General features: G+C 33.8%; 1 protein-coding gene across 1 annotated transcript in view; it reads right to left on the reverse strand.

Annotated features, from left to right (window-relative positions):
- Positions 1–6,806: 6,806 nt before the first annotated feature.
- ZCCHC2 (zinc finger CCHC-type containing 2) overlaps positions 6,807–22,995 on the reverse strand; it is a 74,653-nt gene continuing 58,464 nt past the window's right edge. The window contains exons 12-14 of the mRNA XM_074279032.1: positions 13,922–14,050; positions 9,886–11,394; positions 6,807–8,904 (exon numbers count right to left, since the gene is read on the reverse strand). Coding sequence (XP_074135133.1) covers positions 8,837–8,904; positions 9,886–11,394; positions 13,922–14,050 — 1,706 coding nt within the window. The 3' untranslated portion in view covers positions 6,807–8,836. The remainder of the gene's footprint in view (positions 8,905–9,885; positions 11,395–13,921; positions 14,051–22,995) is intronic.

Below are 22,995 nucleotides of genomic sequence, written 5' to 3' on the forward strand. Positions count from 1 at the left end.
AGAACTTTCATAACTAAAATTGACTGACTCTTCCTACTTTCCAAAGTAAGTGGTTGTTTGCTTTTTTCTCCATTTTCAAAAGTGATGACTAGGAAGAATTCTTAAAACACATGCATTTCATAGGATTAGAAATGGAAGAGATTTCAGAGGCTGGTTAGTTCAACCCTGTCATTTTTATAGTTAAAAAAACCAAACTGAGAGTCAAGAAAACTAGGTCACTTGTCCAAGATCACACAAGTAATATTAGAAGTAGGATTTGAACCCAGCTTCTCTGGTTCAACAGAGTGCTCTTTCTATTGTGCCATACATTTATAGAAGAATGAAAATAATTTTTGAAATTTCAGATATTATTTATCTATGTTCCTAGTCTACAGAAAGCTGGTGGCACTGGGGACAGAATGCCTGAAATCAGCAAGACAAATTCAAATCTGATCTAGACAGGTCAGACACTTACTATCTGGGCGACCCCTGGCAAATCATTTAATCTGGTTACCTGTTTTCCCTTTAGCAGATTAAAGGAATAAAACACTACATAAAAGAAAAAATAGAAATTACCAAGAATAAATGGAGAGCCCAAATGTTGCACTGATATCCAGAAAATATCAAAAGAACTGAAGTGTCTTCCAGTATGTTGGGAAAACCTTTCATGGAGTCTGAATAAGTAGGTAAGAACCATATAGAATGAAATGGCATTTGATGATTTTCACCTATTATTAGTGGAAGTAATGTTTTATACAATAAGAATACAGATTCACCAAAGTGTGCACATTTTATTTCTCCTATTAAATTGTAAACTCCTTGAGAGTTGGATCCATTTTATATTTCTTCCGATCCTCCCATCAGCTGCCATGAGGATAACTGTTATTGATGTACCATCTGTAAGATGGTGTAACTGAGGGGCAGCTAGGTGGTGCAGTGGATAGAGCACCAGCCTTGAATTCAGGAGGACCGGAGTTCAAATCTGGTCTCAGACACTTAACACTTCCTAGCTGTGTGACCCTGGGCAAGTCACTTAACCCCAGCCTCAGAGGGAAAAAAAAAAAAAAAAAAAGATGGTGTAACTGATTCATATCCACTGTTCAACATGCATTTAAGTAAACATTTATCAAAATATTTTTTGTCCCCTGGATAGCCTGCAACTTAATTATTTAGGGGCTCTGGTACATTATGATTTACAGTCACCAGAAAACTGTTGGAATGATGGGCCTTTGGAAGTTAAGACATAAAAGCACAGTGTACTTTCCTTCTTTCTTGGCACAGGTGAAGGGGTAGAGGGGAAAGAGGTTATAGATAATTATATATTCTATTAGACATTATGTAATAGCTTTGCTTACAAATATTTGTTATAAAAGATGGCTCACTAAGAAAATAGGAGAGTGTATTAAAAATAGAGGCTCTAAAAATAATTTTAAAGCAAAATTAAAAACAATTACATTTTAAAAGCACATCCTGCTTAAAGGCAATCCTGCTCTATTCTTCACATTCAATTCCTTGTTCAATTCTCTGTTATCTGTTGTGTTTGAGAAAAAAGGGTTTACTGAGCACTTCCATGGACATAACATAGTTTGGAAATAGGCATTCTTCATCCACTTGATTTTTCCTGTGTGGAAACTGAGGCTAAATTTGAGTAGTTATGATCGCGTTTTGGAGGCCTTTTAATGTTTCGTGTCTTAAGTATGACATCAGCTGCAAAAGGACAAGAACCTTTATAGGAAATTCCTCTCCTTTTGAACTCTGTGCTGGATATTGTCCATAACCACTGTTAACAAAGTAGTAAAATGTTTGCCGAATTGAACATTGCTTATTTCCAAGTATTCATGATTCTCAGCAGCACTTCAAATAACATTATTGTTTACAAAAGCATGAAATAACAAGGTACTAAATCTGTTGCTTCCATAGCCTTCTCTAAAATTTCATTCTATTTTTCTGGATGCTTTTATTTTTAAGTTAATCATCTCTGTCAGGAGGAATGTGGCTGCATATTGCTATCTTCATTTTTTGGACTTGATTTCTCATTTGTGTTGATCAGAACTCCAAATTCTTTCGAAGCTGCTTTTTATGTTATCATGTGTTCTTTTACTTCTTAGCAGTTCGTACATCTTCTTAGTTTTCTTTCAAATTGTCCATTTTATATATTTCATCACATTCAGCCAACTCCCAACAGGACACCACCTTAGTTTCCAAGTTTTGGCTATGAAGAAAAGAGCAGCTATATTTCTATACAGATAGATCATATTCTTTTTTCTTTTGAGGGACAAATAAGCAGTAATTGTTTCAAAAGGCACATAGTTTGAGCACTTCTCTGGGCATAGTTCCAGATTGCTCTTTAGAACTGCCGGACCAGCTCATTGCTCTACTAAGTCTTCCCACAGTTCCCAGACCCCCCCCCCCTCCCCTTTGTCATTATCCTTTTGTGTCTTGCTTGCCTGTGTGATAGGTGGAACCCTGAAGTTGCTGAAATTCGAATTTCCTAATTATTAGTGATTTTTTTTTTCCTCATTGTTAATGGCTTGTTTTCTTCCTTTGAAAACTGCTGGTTCACACTCTTGGATTATTTAACTACTGGCAGACTGTTCTTAATCCTTTAAATTTGAATCTGTTCCCTACATCTCTTGGATTTCATTTTCTTTAACAGAGAATGCAAAGATCCCCCCCCCCCAACTTGTTTCCCTTCTAATTTTTACATTATATGTTTGTGCAGAATTTTGGATAACTGAAGTTGTTAATTTTATTTTAATTATCTTCACATAATTTTTCCTTAGGGAAGCTGCTTTTATCTTTGGAAAGTTATGAATTTTATGCCAAATTTATGCACAGGTTTCATTATACCCAAGTGCATAGCTGGCATTTTTTCTATACAAAGGCAACTAGGTGGCACAGGGGATAGAACATCTGGCTTGGAGTTGGGAAGACTTGAACCTGAAATTAGTCTCAGACACTTACTTATTTAAGCTCTGCTTCTACAACTATAAAAAGGGCATAATAATAGCACCTCCCTTCCATGGGTGTTGTGAACATTAAATGAGATATTTATAAAACACTTACTGTTAGCTATTAGCATTCTTATACACATTGATAGATAACTAATGTCTGGAAAGTCTCTGACTACAATTAACGCATTTCAGAGAATTGTTTTCTCTAATCCAAGAGAAAGGCTGGAAGGAAGAAATTCCTGATACTGAGGTAAAATCAGTAAAGCTACTCATCAATCAAAACAGCGCCTTCCCTTAAAAATTCTATTTCTAATTCATGCTAATCTTAGTACTTAGGTAATGTGCCGAATTGAACATTGTTTATTTCCAAGTATTCATGGTTCTCAGCAGCATTTCAAATAACATTACTGTTTACAAAAGTATGAAATAACAAGGTACTAAATCTTTTGCTTCCATAGCCTTCTCTAAAATTTCATTCTATTTTTCTGGATGCTTTTATTTTCAAGTTAGTCATCTATTTAGGTCTAATTATCAGGGCTTGTATGCTGGATAGAATATTTTGCATTATTATTGAATTTCACAACATAATGTTAATCATTGACTTTTCCTCCATAGATTTAACTTTGCTTTCAAAGAATTGAGTTTAACTTCTAAGGCTAACGATGATTCTTGGAAAGCATGTTTGGAAAATAATATAAACTTATAAAGTTATCCTTTAAAAAGTGCAGCAGACACAGAATGGAAAGAAAAACTGAAGACTGGAAAATGGGAAGCTGAGAAGTTATTGTAGTAGCCCAGGAAAATGTGGTGAGTATGTTGAGAATGGCCAAGAAGGTGATGGTAGTGGTAGTGGAAAAGGGATGGCACTTAAGTGCCTTTATTGTGCAGGAGAATTGGAAGCATGAAACAGCAGCAACAAAAATCTAAACTCAACAACTTTTGTTCATGAGACCTTTAACAAATCATCACCTCTCAGCTTTAGTTGACACAATTACTATATAACACCCTGGCCATAATTTGTGGTGACTGCCTCACAGGTCTGCTAGCAGAAAACACTCTGTAAACTATCACCATATGTAAATGTAAATAAACACTATAGAGCTAGTGGGGGAGAAGGGAGAGGGTAATTGGGAATGACTATAAGGTTTATAGCATATGCAGCTGGAAGAATAGTGGCCAGGAGAGGAACAGCAAGGCTAGACATAAGAAACCATGACATGTTGAAATTTTTTTTTTTTTAACTACAAAATATCCAGCAGTTGTAAAATTATATATAACAGAAGTTGACACATGCACATATATATTTTTTTTTCATAGATGTGCGTTGGCTTTTCTTTTTTGGGGAGTGATACAAACATTCACACTAAAGCCAAAACCAAACCAAACTAGAATGGGGGGGGGGAGGCAGGGGACAGAGGGGAAAGACTTATTAAAGAGCTGACTACACAGTGAATTATATTTAAGAATATTCTATACCTATTGAGGGAAAAGAGTTGAATCTGATTCACAAGAAGAAATTTATAACTTGATTTTAAAGATCTGCTTCTTCACTATCTACCTGAATCATCTTTTCTTCTAAGCTAAAATAGGCAGCCAAATGGGGCAGCGAATAGAGCACTGGTCTTGGAATCAGTAAGAAAGACATTTCCCAAGTTCAAATCTGGCTTCATATACCCCCAGTTATGTGACCCATCCCTAGGGAATTTACTTAAGGCCATTTAGCTCAGTTTTCTCATCTTTAAAATGAGCTGGAGTAGGAAAGGGCAAACCACTCCAGTTATCTTTACCAAGAAATGATCAAATGAGGTCATGAGCTCAGACATAACTGAACAAACTTCTTTTCCCAGCTTCCCTGTTAACAGCCTCACTACTGATTCTCCTATTCAATCAAGTTTAAAAGCATTTCTCTGTAAAGTCTGTTTAGTGTTCATGCTGTTGTCTGTATTTCCATGTTAACCCTCTCATCTAGGACCTCACACTTGCATGACTAACAGTTAGTCTTAATCTCTTGCTTACCCTTTCTGTTTCCCAACTCTATCCTGCACTTAGCTGTTAGTCTTCCTTAAAAACATTTTCAAAATGTCATTTCCCTATTTGAGAGTGAAAAAGCACTTTTAATGGACTCCAAAACATCTTATCTCGACATGCAAGGCCCCACATAACTTTATCTATTCAATCTGTATCCTCTGCTCATCAGATTTGTTTTCACTATTTACCCCATGCCATTTATTCTCATTTTTATGCTCTTGTGAACTCCACTCATTTTTCTTTTTCCATAGACTATCCTTTCTACATTTTTCTATATGTATTAATTATTCAGGGGCAATATTAAACTCCATTTCCTTCATTAAACCTTGCCCAACAACCTGATCCTTCTCCTGATGTTCAAGAGAAGTTTGCACAATTATTTTTGGTATCATTATAAGAAATTTTTCACTTTATCATTTGTTCAATGTTTTCATGCCTATTTTCTTAACTGTTCCACCCAGTATAAGGTCTGTTAAAGGTGTAACATACTTTGGCATGTCAAAGAGTTCTAGGCACATAAGAGCTAGTCAACTATTTGTTCAACAAAATTTAATTCTGATAAAAATGTGAATTGTTGGCTCTGAAACAGCCCTCAGGGCAATGAAATGAAATGTGCATAATGAAAATGTATTGCTCTTGTGTCAATATAAGTCATTTCACCAAATTTTAGGGTACCAAATTTACAAATAAATGTCTTCTAAAGCTATGAAAATGAAATATGAATGAATGAAATATGCCAAAACTTCCTAAGGAACAAAACACTCACCATCCTTCTCTTTGACTTTTTTTTTTTTTTTTTGACTTTTGGGTTGAAACTTTATTTATTGTGAAATTCAATTCTTCAAAATGAATATATCCCTCAAAATGTCTCTAGGGACTCAGTATAGGTCCCCACTATTTTAGAACAGAAATGACAAATTCCCACATAGTGGGTCACTGCCTGAACCAGATTACACCTTAATCTGGTTCAGCAATACTCAAAATGCAATTTGTTTTGTTTGATAGCTGCTTGAGTTTAACATCTCTGCTCTAAAGTACAGATCAATGGTCCTATGTAATGGAGTACCTGGAAAGGGTAACTATAAAGCCAAAATATTACAATAATGGGATCCAGTTAATAAGTGTTCCTGGCCCGTAATCCTGCCCACCCAGGTTACATGACCTCTTGTCTTATGATTACACTGGAGACAGATCAAATTATGTATGCATTATGTCCTATTTCATATGTCCTATATCATACCAATAATATACTTTTCATTTCCACTGGACTACAAAAGCAAAGACTATTTAATGGTCCATTACTACTGAGGCATAATTCCTACTACTTCCCAGGGTAGCTCCAGTAATTTATTCTGGGGGAAACCTAAGAGTCCATCTCCTACAATTTCACACAGTTCACTTAAAAATATTAATTTCAAACTGGGGGCTAGAAAGCATTTTTTCCAATTTTTCACAGACAAACAATTCACTAACAAAATTGGAGAATTCAGCTAAATTCTTTGCCTTCTGTGTACAAAAATGGCTTTTCTGACATTGTGAGGCAAAATATAAGCTTTGATATCAATCTGGAAGAGCACCTGATGGTAATGATTTAACAAATACAAACTGATTTTCTTCCAGCTATCATTCACCCAATAAAGTCCAAGAAAATAAAATTGGTAAGAAACAGGAACTGAAAAAGCCAGTTAGATGAATGGTTGTAATGATAGGTATCATTGAAAATTATCTCCAACATTAGGCATGTGGGTTCTTGACTTAGAAAAGCCCAGAATATCATAAATGGTATTCTATCTTACTTAGGACTTTCAGTATAATTAATAATAAAGCAAAAATACTTAAGAGAAATAGTTTTTCATTTTTTATTGCTGTTAATTCAAGGAAAAAAGATTGCATAAAATTCAATCTGTTCTAGAAATATAAGTGACCTTTCCAGTACATAACATTTCAAATATCAAAGTATATGGTAAACATACAAATAAAGAGAAGGTAACGTACCTCCTATTTACAGTACACTGTATTTTAAATCATAAAATAAGCTCCATAAAGTACAACTGGCAGGTAATTCACAATGCAGGTCCATGTGGTGCTTATCAAAACTCTCACTTGAACAACTCAACCGCAGTTTAGCAATTCATTTAATAATGTGGTCCAAAAATACCCAGATCAAATAAAATATTTTTAATCAAAATAATTTCCTTTACTAAAACTTTTTTTTTTAATTTTTAAATTAAAGCTTTCATCTACCCTTTGTGCCCACCCACTCCCTTTCCCTGCCCTCCCACCCTTGAAAGAAAGTTTCAAAATGTACACTGGTGCTATAAATATAGATGCTACCTATGAAGCATTAAATTAAGCTTCTTATTTTTTTTCTTCTTCAAGTTTTTCCTTGTGTTTAGCAATTTGTTAGGCGTCTGACTCAAGACCAAACATTTAAGTTCCTCTGCTGCATTCTGATATCACACTCCTTAAAAGAAAACCTCTTATTCCTGCTATCAACTGAGGAATTGAAAAAACAAACAAAAAAAACCTATGAATATACAGTGGTAGTTGTTCATTGCTGTTGAATGCAGCAGTTATCAAAATACACTCAAATCTTCCAGATAACCTCAGTGCACTTTAGGAAATCAAAAAATACCTGGAAGCAATTTAGTACATAGATTGGCTTTAAAAAAAACAGCAGCATTAAACTTAGTGACATGACACTGACATGATTAATACCATCTTACACTCAAAATTCAGTCTTTCACATTATAATCACGCATAGTGGTAAACTGTTATAAAATAGTGACTTTGCTACTAGAGACAGGTTATAGTACTAATACCTGACTTCTGTAGAAAACCATAGCTTCTGTTCAGATTGAAATAAACCACTTACATTCTAAATACAAGGTAACACTGTAACAGTATGTAGAGGAAAAATTTTTTACTCAAGTAACGTGTCCATTTTAGTATGACACGGAAGTAGACTAACTTCAAAAAAGAAAACAGGCTGTCATCTTTCATTACAAATGCAAACACACAGGAATACAACATTCACACCATTTTGTTCACTTTGTGTCTCTCTGAATCAACAGGCTAAAAGTGTTTATTGGAAATAAAAAAGTTTTTTTTCCCCCATTTAAAAAGAAAGCTCTTGTCCATTTTTTTTTTTTTTTTTTTTGGAACAAGTTCATATGGGTTTTCATCTCCTCCCATTTCTTTCACATATTTTAATTTGCTTGGGACACATTAAGTGCTGCATATATGTATATTATACGATTTGTTACATATATACATACACTATTGTGAGAATCTGATTTCTCTCCTAAGAGTAAGATGAAACAATTTACCCTCAATTTATGAGCAGAGCAATTTACAAAAGTGTGGACAAGTATAAACTGCAGATTACTCATGCAGGCCAATGTAGCATGTGGATAAAGTGAGGATGGGAGAGGGAAAAGCAGCAATACAGGGACAAATCGGAAGGGTATGTTTGGGGAAAAGAGTGTGGAATAGGACCAAGCTTTGTTCTTAACCATATGACTACTTTACCAGTGCTGTCAAAGGTTAAATATGACATTTTAAAAGATGCAGTAAACATTGCACATGTCAAGTCTTCAGTGTAAAAAGTACGCTTCAATGCTTTCCTTTGATAGTTTGGGTGTGTGTTTAATTACATGTATCATACAAGCCTGTTGTTGAACCAGGAGACCAGAGGCTCAAAAGTATTCTTCTTTTGTTTTGGAACATTGTTGCAAGAGAAATGAAAAATCCCAACTGCATAGAAATCCGGGGAAATATAAAGGCAAGACAAAAAAAACTTTCCTTCCCCTCCTCACCCTCCCACTCCCACTTTCCCCAAGCTTCAGTGTATTAAGAGGCAATGTTTACTTGTTTCAGTCTGCAGAATCCAACGTATCATTAGAAGGGGGAGGGGGAGGTGCGTATCTCAGTCTGTAAGTGCCTAAAACAGGAAAGACAGAACTGCTAAGTCACTGCTTACAATTAAATGGATTACAAATCACTACAAGATATCAAATGGACATGCTCTTCAGAAGGCACTTTCTTCAGCACTAGTTAAGTTCCAAAATGGTAAATAAAACTACTTAAGAAATCCATTAACATGTAGTTTGTGCTTTAAGTCCAATCTAAAATGATGTAGAATTTCATCTTCTGAAAAAAAGAAAGGCTAAAATAAATACCAAATATCAAGACTGGTCTTTCCTGTTAAGGTTTGGCAAAATGACAAAGGCCAATGTGAGTGTAGTGTTGACAAGAGTTTGAGAACATTGCATCCAATGTCCCGCTCATATAATTTTATTTTTATTTTTTTGCTCCCTTTGGTTGTATTAAATTTAATTCACATTCACTCATCCCCAAGTCACTGCTCTAATATTTTGTTTCTACAAATTTAGTAGAACTTTGGAGATGAATCCACTTTAGATTTGCTGGGAGTTGATGAATGAGGCTGGCTGGTTGTGCATAGATATCCTAAATAGTTATTTTATAAACATAATTGGATGGCTAGACTATTATCGAATTCTTCAATATTTAAAATTTTTGCTTACTATTTAAGAAAAACATAATTTACAAGACCTTGTTCAAAAAACAAAAAAAGGTATTGTGATGAGACCTTACATTCCAGAATGAATAATTTCACTCTTTTTTATGAATGCTATGAAAACATACAAGGCTTTTGCTTAAAAACCCTGATATTCCATTCTTCATCTGCAAACTAAGTCTCTATGAACCTCACTGTGTTCTATGTAACCTGCCTGGATAATTAATTAAATGAGCTATTCTGAAATGTTCATTTTATACTTCACCACTAATACACAACATACACAAAGACACACAGACACATCTTTTTGCCATAACAGAATCACCATGATCAAGGTAGACTGGTAAGCTCAAAAACAAGTCCTTTGGGAGTTATCATGATTACCTTGTTGATTGGCCTCCATTGATGACTGCTTACAGTCCTGCGCATAGTGTCCGCTTACACCACAATTGTAACATGAAACATTCCCATTCTTCTTGGGCCCCGATCCATTTGAGTTGGCAACTACATTAGGTGCTGGATATACAGGGTAGAATCTCCCAAATCCTGCCATCTGCTGCATGCCGTAGTTGGCTTGGTTCCCCATTACTGGGTCATGCATCAGTCCATTCGCGTATGGAGTCTGAGGCAGAAAAAAGGGAAGTTGGGTTCCATTGTTCTGATGTGCTTGGTTGAGGTAGCTGCCATTGCAAAGAGATGGCAGAGTAAAGAACGATGGAACTCTATACATTGGTCCAGGCATTGGATTAGGATAAAAGTAACTATTTATTTGAAGGTTTCCATTGGTCCCACAGCTGCACCTTCGTCCACAGGAACCACATGGCCCTGACCCTACTTGCTGGGGAGGTAATAGTGTCCCATTAGTGTTAGTATTTCCCACAGCATTTATGTAAGATGTGCTGTCACTCTGTGCAGTACTGTGTGTTAAAGCAGGGCTTGGGCTAGGAGCAGGGCCTGGTGTATGGGTAGGAACTGCAGGAGGAATAGAAGACTGGACCTGACTGACCCCTGTACTAGCTGACTGAGTTGATGTTGCTGCTGTATTTAGCACATTTGTATTCTGGTTAGGTAACACACTAGCAGAAAGGGGAGAGCCTGGTAGAGTGTAGGAAGCTGGTGGCTGTGCTGCTGCAGAGAGGCCAGCAGATGGAAGAACTACCTTTACATTGGTAGGCTGAGGGATTGTTCCTGTATTTCCCTCAACTTGAGGCACCATTTGATTCAGTCCTACCACTTGGGATGCAGACTTTGTGATGGGATCTGTGGTAGCAACTGGAGATCCTGGAAAACTACCTGGGTTGTGGACTGGAATAAAGGCAGTGTTTGGTGATCCAATGCTCAAGTTTCCCGTGGGCTGCTGAGGAACATTTACTGTGCAACTCTCTGAAGGTCCCTGTGGAGATGGTATTTTTAGCCTGTGTATTGCCAAGTGCAAAGCTGGACTACCAGGCTGGACAGTATGTGGAAGGAAAGGGGATGGTACAGGTAAAGGGGAAGCCAAGAGCTCAAGATGTTTTTCTGATTCTCCAGAAGCAGCTGTTGGTCCTAATATTCCAACTGGTGTTGAATTTGTAGATTCTCGTATTGCAGAAATAGCAACTGGACTAGTAACAAGCATCCCCACAGCTTTGCCATCAGCAGTTTTGGGTGAAGGGACAACAACTTCAGACTTCTGTGCACCATTGTGCATAACACAGTGTAAGGCAGGCATAAATGAAATGTGTTGATATTTAGAAGGGTTTAAAGGATCCTCTGAAATATTTCCATTCTCATTTCCTAATGAAGAAATTTGAGCAGATGGTTTGATATTGACAGTAGATGGGTTGACAGTGCCATAACCTGTAAACCTGGTTGTAGTTGGATTCCCTGAATCCTCAGAATTGCTGTCTGTGTCTAATGGAAATAAATAAGTGAAGGTTAAAATATAAGCATTACTTTCATGTCTCATTTTAAATATTAGTTTAGAATGTTATAAACAATTGAGTTTTGAACTGTGAAAGAAATGATCCCTTCTTCCAACCTATTTCCCCCTCCTGTCACATCAAAGAATAGTGTTTTGAAAATAGAGAAGAGGTAAAAACTCAGGCCAACCAGCAACCATACCAAGAATAAATATCATAAAATAAAAAATCTGCTAGCAAAATACTTTATATAAAGGCTCAAAATTATTTAAGTACTTAACATATAAAAATTCCACTTGATTTCCATCTTGCATTGCTAAGTGCTAGTCATATTTACCTCAGATTACATTTAAAACATAAATTATTATTAAAATATTGGCTCAAAATTTGAGAAGTAGGGACAAGAGATTGTATTTTGAGATGGAATGTTTCTCACACTTAAAATATCAATTGAAACAGAGGAAATTGTCTTTTTTACTTTTAAAATGAAAACAGAAGTTAATTAGTATGTAAGTACCAGAGTAAATTACAATGTATTTCTATGGTCCAAGAGAACCAAAAATATAATAATACATTCATCAGATCTAAATTTTCTCTATTTGGAACACATTAGGACATTTAAAATGCTGATACTGACATTCTGTCACTTGGTTCCTAGACTTCATTGTTCAATGGAAAGAAAGACTGAAATCTGATTTAGACTTTAAAAACCCATTTCCTCAAATTATTTCCTTTATATTATATATTATATATAGACTTGTGCATACAGATCACTTGTATAATGATTACTTTACAGAATTTTTTCTGCATAAATATAAGTTGGGATATAGGTATCTTGAATTTAAAAATTTTTATGATAATTGTAAAATCAGTAGTTATCTGGTATAGTGAAGCTTTATGCCTTTCAAATTAGTGAAGCTCTATCAACTAGAAATGATCATCTTATGTGAAAGATAAAATAGTATTCAACACAATACCACAGGTAAAAATATTGCAAAGGAAAAATATTCCCTGGTTGATTTGGTTACAAATTCTTTCTTGCTTAATTTTGGAGGGGGAAAAAAAAGATCCAATAGCTTGATACCTACAGAATACATAATACAAGAGGATTTTTTGAGGCTATATCTGTATTCTGTTAAAGTCTCAATCTACACCTGTAAAGGAAATATCTATACTTATGAAATCACTGACTGTTGAAGTGGTGGCAATACAGAGTCAAAAGACATAGGTTCAAATTCTATCTCCAAAAATTCCTAGTTGAGTAACCATGCACAAGTTAACAACTTAGTTGCCTTGCCTGTAAAATGGGGATAATAGCTGTATTAACTACTTCATAGGATTCTCATGAGATTGAAAAGAGAATGTATTAAAGTACTTTTTAATCCTTAAAGAGCAATAAATTGTGTCAGTCATCATTATATTAAGCCTGAGTTTAACTTAAAGTGGGGTAGGGGGAGAAACATTTTAAATAGGCAGCTGAATCACAGAACTCTCTTGATTTAACTGTTTATACTGTTTACCTACCCTCATTCAAACTCACCCATCACATGACTCATGGATGCTGACTGTGGGTTAGTTTCTTTTGATCTGTCTTCCCTCTACTAAAATTCTGTCTGCCAACACAGAGTTAATATCTAATAACAAGAGTTAATATCTATGTGGTAGAACCTTAAGACTAAAGACACTGACAGGCAATCGCTATTAGTCAAAACTATTATATGTTCTATAAAAATTATTATAATGTTTAGTATTTGTTTTGATAAGTTAGAAGGATCTTAGTTGTGCCGGGGTAAATATATGAAATCGGTCTCACTGCTTTGTCATTATTATAATGTAGAAAATTTAAGTACTGAAAAATTTTAGGTTGGATCTCAAAAAATCATCTCACTTGAGAGCTGAAATGTAGATTTCACTGTATCTATATGAAGGTGAATATTTTTTATAGGAGATTCTGAATCCACAGAAAATGGGTACATCTGGTTGATGCAACTAATCCAATATTAATCAAGTTATGAGAATAATTAATTACACATTCTCTCACATTTACTCATATATTTTCTGACACTACCTTTTGTGGCAACCCTTTCTTCCTGTTCATCTTCATCACGCATACAAATGTATATAAGATTCTAAAATCAGTAAGATTTTAAAGATTATATACAAGATTATAAAATCATCAACTTTAGTACTATCTGTTGAAAGCATTATGTTCAAAGAGGGTCTACAACTAGGGGAGAAAGTTATTAGGTTCAATGAATCAATTAAACTAAAGATAAGTAAAGACATTCTTAGGAAAATATAAGTGCTTCAGAATGTTTTAGACTCTCAGATATTGACTAATCAGTTTAAACTAAGTCCAGTTTTGATAGAAGCAGTTACTTTCAGACTATATCCACTTCTTCCAAGAGCTGCAGACTGTTTAAAAAAAAAAAGTAAGAAAAACAAACCCATAACTTTTATTTACATGTCCAATCAGGTTTCTGTTTTAAGAGACAAGACACACATGCCACAAATCCAACCTCTGTCTTTTTCTTCTTCACTTTCAAAGCTTTCCCTTCCATCATGCCGTGGGCTAGAAGGAGAACTGTAACTCTCTGAAGATGTTTCTCCACAGGTATCATGTCCAGATCCAATATCCAAGTTGGGATCTAAAAATAAAGACAATATCTTTTCTTATCATATGATAAGGATCTGAAACCACTTTCCTATCTGGATTCTTAAATAAGATAACATAGTTAACAAACTTAAAAAACTGGCTTTTTACCCAGAAAAGAATCAATCCCCATGTTGAAACTACAGGGCAAGCAAAGCTTAAAACAAAGTTTAACAAATATCAATTCTTAAGATTCCACAAAAGAATAATTGATTAGATATCAGGGAATTCTAGTTTAGATAAGTTTACATTAACATTTTGATGAATTATTTAAGAAGATATCTATAGACAAAGATATAGTGAAATATCTAAATGTACAGGGGACATTACTTTTCTTTAACATTAAAAAAGGTAATATGATACATATAAAGTTAACATCATTATACTTGTTACTACCCAAGAAGTAACAATAAACTTGCCTTTATATAGGAGATCAAAAATATTTTGATTAACCAAATTCAATCAAATTAATTCAATCAAAAAATAACCATTAAATACAAGACAACATACTAGGAAATAGTCTTGTTAATCAAGAGCTGCCACATACTGACCAAGTTTTAAAGAATAAAATATAGTCCATTTTCAACATTCACATATTTAATGTGTTCAACTTGAAGAATTCTCCCAATTTTATTAGTAACCTCATTTTCACTTTTATGTTGGGAATTTGCAGCTGTATACAGTAGAGGGAAAAAATGAAAGGTGAGATGTGGCAAGTTTATATCTTCAAAAAAGAAATATATGTAAAAATGTTTATGAATTCATTCGAGAAAATGTTCAATTCGCCTCTCAAGTGCATATGGAAAAATGGCTAAGTTTGTGGGTAAATGAGATGGTGGGCATCCCTGTGCTCTTGGGACCAAGTGCACATGCTGCTTCCTTTACTACTTGTGCTACATCCTGGCATTGAGCAAAGGACTTGCATGTCATATTCATCCTGTGGCAGGAAAAGACTTCAATAATTATTGAACACAACTACCTCATTTGACAAATGAGGAAAATGAGTCCCACACACTACCAGAGTTGGCCAAAATGACAAGAGGTGGAAGAACTGGGAGACTGGGAGAACCATTAACCCCAGTAGAATAAGTACACCCTTTATTAGAGCAGAATGCAACTATTCATGTCTTATTCTGGAGAAATTTGTTCATTTACTATTGTTAATATCTGATTTTTTAAAACTCACCCAATTTAATGGGGATCTTGCTCTAGTTAGTATTTCTGAGGTTAGGCTTAGTAGTGGCATTATTGAGTGAGAGGGTATGTATAAAATATTAACTTTTGAGGCACTGTTCTAAAATGCTTTCTTGAACAGCTGAACTGAGTCACAGTTTCAATATCAATTTATTAAGTATCTATTTTTTTTTTTTACAACCCCTTCAGCATTTATTATTTTCCATTTTGGGGTTAACTTTTCTGAACTGATGGGCGTGAAACCTCAGAGTTGTCTTAATGTACACTTCTCTATTTGTGATTTGGAACTTTTTTCTCCCATACAACTTTTAGTATATTGCATTTCTTCCTTTGTAAATGGCTTGCTCAACTTTTAAATAAGGATTACTGTTGGTATGAAACTGGATGTTAGTAGTCCTTTGTATTTAAATTAAAAGCAATACCTATGGGGTAATGTTCCTGTAACAACTCAACTTAGATCAAAATGAGTTGTCTACTATACAGATTCAAGTTAAGTAGCAATTTAATTAATTATGTGGTAATTGGAGCATTTAAGGTTAGCTAGTCGTGAATCTAAACTGACATATGTATAGGGTTGGGAAAGTATATCATCAGTGCAATATATAACAACTTCCACAATAGCTGTAACTGGTTCAAATTTCCCTTTGACATCATGTTGTAGAAAACAAATCAAAATCCAAACTCCCTCAAACTCCAAAACAAAACCAAAGTGTTTCCCTTTAAAGATAAACCAAAGAAACAGTCTCATGTCTTAAACTTCATTTTGTAAAGCACTTTGCAGTGCACTTTTCAGTTACTCCTAAATACCTGATTCATTGAAGAATTTCCTTTCTAATTAATCAGTGTAAACTTAAGTTGATTGAAGTAACCTAACAAAGTACCCTTATGTTCTAGTATTAAGAAAGTAACATTTCAATAAGACTACTGAAATGCAAAAAGGCCTGTTCAAATAAATTTGTTTGTTTGGGACTAGTTTTGTAGGAAATTTTAAAATGACTTGAGGTGAAGAAAAACAGACCACACCAGAGCCAAAAGACTAGATCAGATGTTTCTAGAGGAAGGGAGACACCTACTTTTCCCCTTTGATTTTTGTTAAGCATCATCAATTTTTCCTTTCACATTGTCTTGCCTTATAAGAAAACCTTGATGAAGTGTTTGTCTTTGGTCTAAAAGAGATGCCCAAATGACCATCCTTTTTAATTTAATAATCTGTTGGCCTTGTTAATAAAATGATTAAAATGTCACTCCCCCCCTGCAAAAGAAAAAAAAAAAAAAAACAAAAAACCCAGCCTGCTCATATATTTCATTATTTACCAACTGGGGAATTGCTGATTCTTACAGATTTGAAAACAGTTGTTCATCTATCTTGAGAATGGATTCCTTAACAGCAAAACTTGCTATAAAAGTTCCCTTCATCTCCCAAGATAGCTATTTCCTTTCTAATGATAGCTGCATGGATTTTGTTTCAGTAAAAGACTTAAATTTTACATAATCCGAAATTTCCTCTTATCTTTTTTGATCCTTTTCATCCTTTCTTCTGGCCATTAACTCTTCTCATAGATGTGAAGTCTAGATTTTTTTCTGCTTATGTAAGTTATGTAAACATTCGTACCCTGACTTGGTATATGGTGAGATATTGGTCTATAACTAGTTTTTGCCTGACTGGTTTCCAGTTTTCCTAAAAGTTTTTGCTGAATTAAAGTCCTTATTGCAGAACCTGGGTTTTTGTGATTATCTATACTACTATGGTTGTTTGTCTTTATGTTCTTATTATAATTATGTGTTTATTTTGTTAATCAATTTCTCTATTTTCTTAACCAGTGCCAAATGGTTTTTGATGATTACTGCTTTACAATAAAATTCCAAAAAATGTTTGCCACTACTTTTTCTAGTTCCATAATCACTTGAGAGTCTAATAGTATGACACTGACTAAGCAAATTAACTTAGGCAGTTAATTTTCTCCCTAAAATTAGGTGTTTATTTATTATTATTATTATTTTTATAATTTTTGATGTACTGGTTTGGGATAAACTATAAACAGTGAATAATTTATCTATATTTTTAGGTCTTTTTCTGTAAAGTAGCAAAAACTACTTGCTATTTCCCATGTAAATATTAGTAAGAGGACTCAAGTATATATATATTTTTTATATTCTGTATTTATTTTAAATCCAAATGCTCCTTTTTTCATTTTGATGAGTATTGTTATAACATACAAAATTGCTAAATATTTATATGGGTGGGTTTGGATTTTTCTTCTTGGGGGAAATTCTGCAATATTATTTATAATTTGTTTCAATTAAATTTAAGTTGTCTTTTTAGGAGGTTTTCTAATTACACTATAATATTCTCTGCTTATTTCTTGCTTATGCTTATTTCCCCAATTTGTGCTTCTTTTCTTAATGCTATAGTCCTTTTAACACTATATCAAATAGTAAAGGGCATATTCTTGCTTTGGCCCTGATCTTACTCATTAACATCCCTCATTACATAATGCTAGATATTGGCACAGAATATCTATAACTTACTATATTAAGGAAAAGTCTGTGTATTTCCTAATGTTTTCTTTAAAAACACACACACACACACACACACACACACACACACACACACACACGCCCCTACAAATCAGATATATAGATGTTGTAGTTTGCCAAAAGCCATTTCAGCATCTATTGACAAAATGATTTTTGTTGTTCTTGTTATTAACATATGATAAGTTATTTCTACTTTTCCTATTTTTTTGTCTTTCCTGTCTTTTTGGTTTAAATTTAATTTGAGTATCATGTATAATTTTTCTTGATATAAAACTGTAGTCTCTTTGAAAATATTTTATTTGGAATTTTTACAGCATTGTTTATTAATGATTTTGATTTAGCCTTTTTTCTCGGCTTAACAAGATTATATTTGTGTCACTGAAGGAATTTGGTAAGATTACTTATTTTGTAATCTGTTTGCAAGATTAGAAAATACTATAAATGTTCCAAATGAATTACTGGAATTGTTCTTTGATTCTTTAAAAAAAAATTGTTTTCTTTGTAAAGACACTTGGTCTCAAGGTTTTTTTGGGGGGAGAATTTATTTTTTGGGTTTTTCAACACCTTTTTCTGAGGCTAAATTGTTTAATATGGATATTTTATATTTTTGTAAATGATCATCTATTTCATTTATTGGAGTTTTTACATATAGTTTTCTATAAAAAATTTCTAATATCCTCTATTTTGTTTTCACTTGATTTTTTATTTTGTTACTTGTAATTTGGTTTTCCTCTTTCTATTAAAAAAAAAACTAGGCTAATAGTTAATCAATGTTTTGTTTTCCCCCCTCCAAAAAAAAAAAGGAGCTCCTAGTTTTTATTAATTCAATTTTTAAAACTTTCAATGCTGTTATTGTTAATCTCTTTTGTTTTTACAATTATTGCTTTGGTGTTTAAGATTTTAAAATGTTTTCTAGTTTATTTTTTAAATGCACACCAATTTAGTGGTTTTCTATTCCCTTTGTCAAAAATATTTATAGAAATGTAAATTTTCCCTTAAGGACTGCTTTGATATCCCTGGCAATTTTGCTATCTTGTCTTACGATCATGTTTAATGAAATGATTTGCCATTTCTGTACTTTGCTCTTAAGATACCATTCCTATACCATTTAAGATGATGTTATTTAGTCTTCAATTAATTTGTAATTCTTTCTTCAATGGTTCTTTACTGACTACAGAATGCTTTTAATATTTCCACATGGTTTTTTAATGGCCTAATTCAGAATCATTTTATTTAAGTGAATAGTGAAAAATATGTTATCTCCTTCTTGTTCCCACTTAATAACCATCAGAAGTCTATAACTAATTTTTCTAAAATTCTATTCACAGACTTAACATCTTTTCCAGTAACTTTCTGTCTAGATTTACTTAGTTCTGAACATGGCACAGTAAGATTCCATTCCATTCCATTCTAGTTTTATTATCTATTTCTCCTTGTAACTCTCTTCAGTATTTCCTTTAAGTATTTATACTAATTACTGTAGATTAATTCATGGTCTATGGTATCTGTTGCAATAAAAATCTGTGATAAAGAGAAACCGAGGCACAGAGTTCTAAGCAAGATCAATTTATTAGCAAAGCTAGCAATTGCCAACAAATGGGATCCAAGGCTTCTCAATAACCAAGGATCCATCTGACAATCAAGGCAGTTCCTTTATAGTTATACAGAAGAAAACAGACAGTGACATCAATCTGGCACAACAGAGGCATATCTTACTTCTGACTGGTCAGTGCTAAGGTCAATTAACCACAATTTACTTCAATTTATTACCAAGTAGACTAACACCCTTTGGGAAGTTCCCATGGTTGGCAATTGCTGAGGGAGAACAGCACACGTACAGGTTACATGCTAGCAAATTCTAACAGATTAGGATATAAATGAGGACATTGTGGCTGGAAACTCCTGAGAAATAGAACGTACTGGGTAGAGGGTAGTTTGTGTTACAAAACAGGAGATTAATAGGAGTTTAAAGAAACAGGAGTTCAGAAAGAATTCAAGTTAACATTTAAGAGAGAATAATACAAAGCAACTTGATCGTTAATACATAATAAACTGATTAAGACTTGACAAAGTAATACAAAATAAAGTGGGATATCAATTTTCAATTCTATATATTTTTCAGCAAAATGTAGTTTTACTATTCCTCAATTAAGTCAATTTTTCCTGGGTTTTTTTTTTTTTGAGATTATGATTGCAATTCCCCTTCTATCCCACCTCCACCCCACCCATCCATTTCAATTAAAGCATAATAAGATTTTCTTCCAAGCCTTTATAAAAAAATTTTAATGTTTACACATGTGTTTTTTATACATAGCAAATTGTAGAATTTTTTTCTTATCCACACTGTTTATTGCCTTCTGTCCTGGGAAACATTTGCCTCATTCTCATTTATGGTCATTAATTATGTGTTTTCCTCCCTTCTTATCCTGACATTTTTTCTTTTCTTTGCTTCGTAGCTCTTTATAAAGAAAAGACTAGTAAAGTGAAACAAGTATGTTTCATACCAATGCTCTATGACAAGCTCCTGCCCCCTTATGGATCTTCTGTTTCTCTTACCCATATCTCCAATCACAAATTCTTACCCTTTTAATTCCTTAAAATTTCTTTAAACTATTCTTCTCAATCCCCAATTTGAGGTTAGGTATTATTATGCTTATGACTAAAGCCTCCCGAAACCTACTTTCTTATTTCTCCCTTTCTGTTTTCTTATGTTTAATCTAATTTGTATATCTAACTCTTTGCTTGGTATATGTTTGTGTATGTTCTATCCATCAATTAAGAAATTCCAGTGATATCCACTCTTTTTTCTTTTGTATATATCCTACAATTATGTGGGGTAATACTTCCATAATATTCCCTCTATCCCTCTCCTTGAGAATATCTTCCCTCTTTCTTTTCTTTTATTACCAAAATCTATCAGAAGCACTCTCTATTCCTTTTAATTGAGGGATCTTTGACCCATGATGATGTCTCTTCAAATTAGAAACTAAACAGTCCTTTTCAATTTCTCACTTGTATTACCTTTTTATGTTACACTTATTCCCATATTTATGTTTCAAAATTTCTATTCATCTTGTCTTTTCATCAGGAATTCCTCAAGTCCTCACTTCATTAAAGATCAATTCCTTGTCCCCTTTCTACTTGTATTTAGCACAGGGCACATGGTAGGTGTTTTAACTGAATTTTTGGTGTAAACCTCTTCTTTGGCCTTGTGGATTACTGAGCCATGAGCTCTATGCCTCTAACATGGTAGCTGCTAAATAATGAATATTCCTGATTAGTTTCTTTGAACTTTAAACTCTTGCACAGTATATTTTTCTTTGCTAGCCAAGCTCCTCTTTTTGAAGGGGGTTATGGCTTTTTGGTAGTCCCAATAAGTCTTAAATTATTCTTAATCTGTTTTCTAGGTCAATTATTTTTGACATGTTATATTTTCTTCTATTGTTCTGGTTTCGTTTTATTATTCTTTTTGTTTAGTGAAATAATTTTTACACAGTTTATCCTAATTTTCAAGATTTAAGATGGGAAGGTCCTGTATCTCTTGAACTAAGCTGTTATTTTTCTTTCAGTCTTTACTCCAAAGCTTTCATTTCAATTATTTTAAAGGCCTTTTCTTGCTTCATTGCTTTTAAGAATTGTAACTGATCTTGTAGCCATGCTGTGTTTTTTCTTTAAGGCTCTGCCTTTAACTGGGGTGGAGTTCTTGTTTTTTTTTCCTGGGCTGGTGTTTTGGCAACATCAGTTTTCCCTCAACTCTTTCTAACCTTTCCTCTTTGCTTGTCTGGCCCAATCTATAGTCACACAGTGAGAAGCTTTCAAGTCATTTGTTTAACACTAGTTTTCTGTCCCACCCCTACTCTCTACCCCCTCTCACCACCCCCACCCCCGGCCCAAGTTGTGGGCTTCTAGATAATTTTTTGTCCAATTCTGGTATAGCTAAAACAACTTTCTGCAGTCTCTTATTCATTTTATTGATTATTTTCATTGGAATAGATTATGGAAAATGGGTTGCCTGCCTCTATTCAGGCCAACAATCTTGGGCACATGTGCACATTCATGGCCTGAGTTATATTTCATGTTTTTTTAAAAAAAAATGTTTGTATGATAAACCTATTTCTATCTATTCCCTTATAGCTTTTCATGTCTTTTAAATCACTTACAACACTGAGTGATATGAAGTAATTGTATTTATAACTATATTGCATCACCAGAAGACTGGTATTAAAGAAAAAAAAAAAAAGAAATTAGGATTTTGATAGAATGTAAGCTCCATGAAAGATTATTTGTTCCCTTTCTTGTTTTTGGAGCTTAGAAGGAAACATGTATTTACTAAGCATCTTAATCAGGAATTGTACTTAGGACTTTACAAATATCTCATTTGATAACAATCCTAGAATGTAAAAGTTTTTCACTACAGTTTTATTTTTTACAATTGAGGAAACTGAGGCAGGGGATTACTAGCTAGCCCAGGTCATACGGCTAATTAGTTGGATTTGAACTCAGGCCTACTTATCTAGGCACAGAAATGTTATCTATTAAAGCTGCTTACACCAAAGAAACAGAAAAAGCTAAATGCTTGCTGAACGATGCAACAAGAAACTTAGGATCACTGAAGGCACTGCACAATTCTCCAAACATGATCCAGCTGTCATGACCCATTTCATAGTCCAGTTTACCATCCAAGATATTTACATCAAAGACTAATTGACTAGTGTGTTGCTTATTATATAACCTAAACAATGTGCTTTTTCTTGAATATTGATTGTTTTGTGCAAATGTTTTAGCAATATGACTATAGATTTTATTGAAGAGGCTTTGATCTGGAACAGCATATAATTATTACTTTTTCTTCCAAGCTCTTCATGATCTATCTATGGGTAGAGATGACATCACAGAGATAGTTTTGTTCATTTCTGTGAAAATTTTATACAGGCAGCCCCTAAGAATCCCCCAAACTCCAATACTCTTCTGATGGACAATTCATTTGGATACCCTACAGACATCTTAAAACACCTATGTCTAAATTCACTTTTATTTCTTTTTATCTAAACAAACACTTGTTCCTAAATTCTGTACATCAAGGGTGCCACCATTCTTTTAGTAAATGAGATTTGAAGTTTCATCCACACTCCACATTCCCCATTTGAATCTCCTTTACATATCTAATCAATTAGGAGATTTTATGCCTTCTGACTCATTCTTAAACCA

This window comes from Sminthopsis crassicaudata, chromosome 1 (genome assembly GCF_048593235.1).
Source record: "Sminthopsis crassicaudata isolate SCR6 chromosome 1, ASM4859323v1, whole genome shotgun sequence".
NCBI classification, from domain to species: Eukaryota; Metazoa; Chordata; class Mammalia; order Dasyuromorphia; family Dasyuridae; genus Sminthopsis; species Sminthopsis crassicaudata.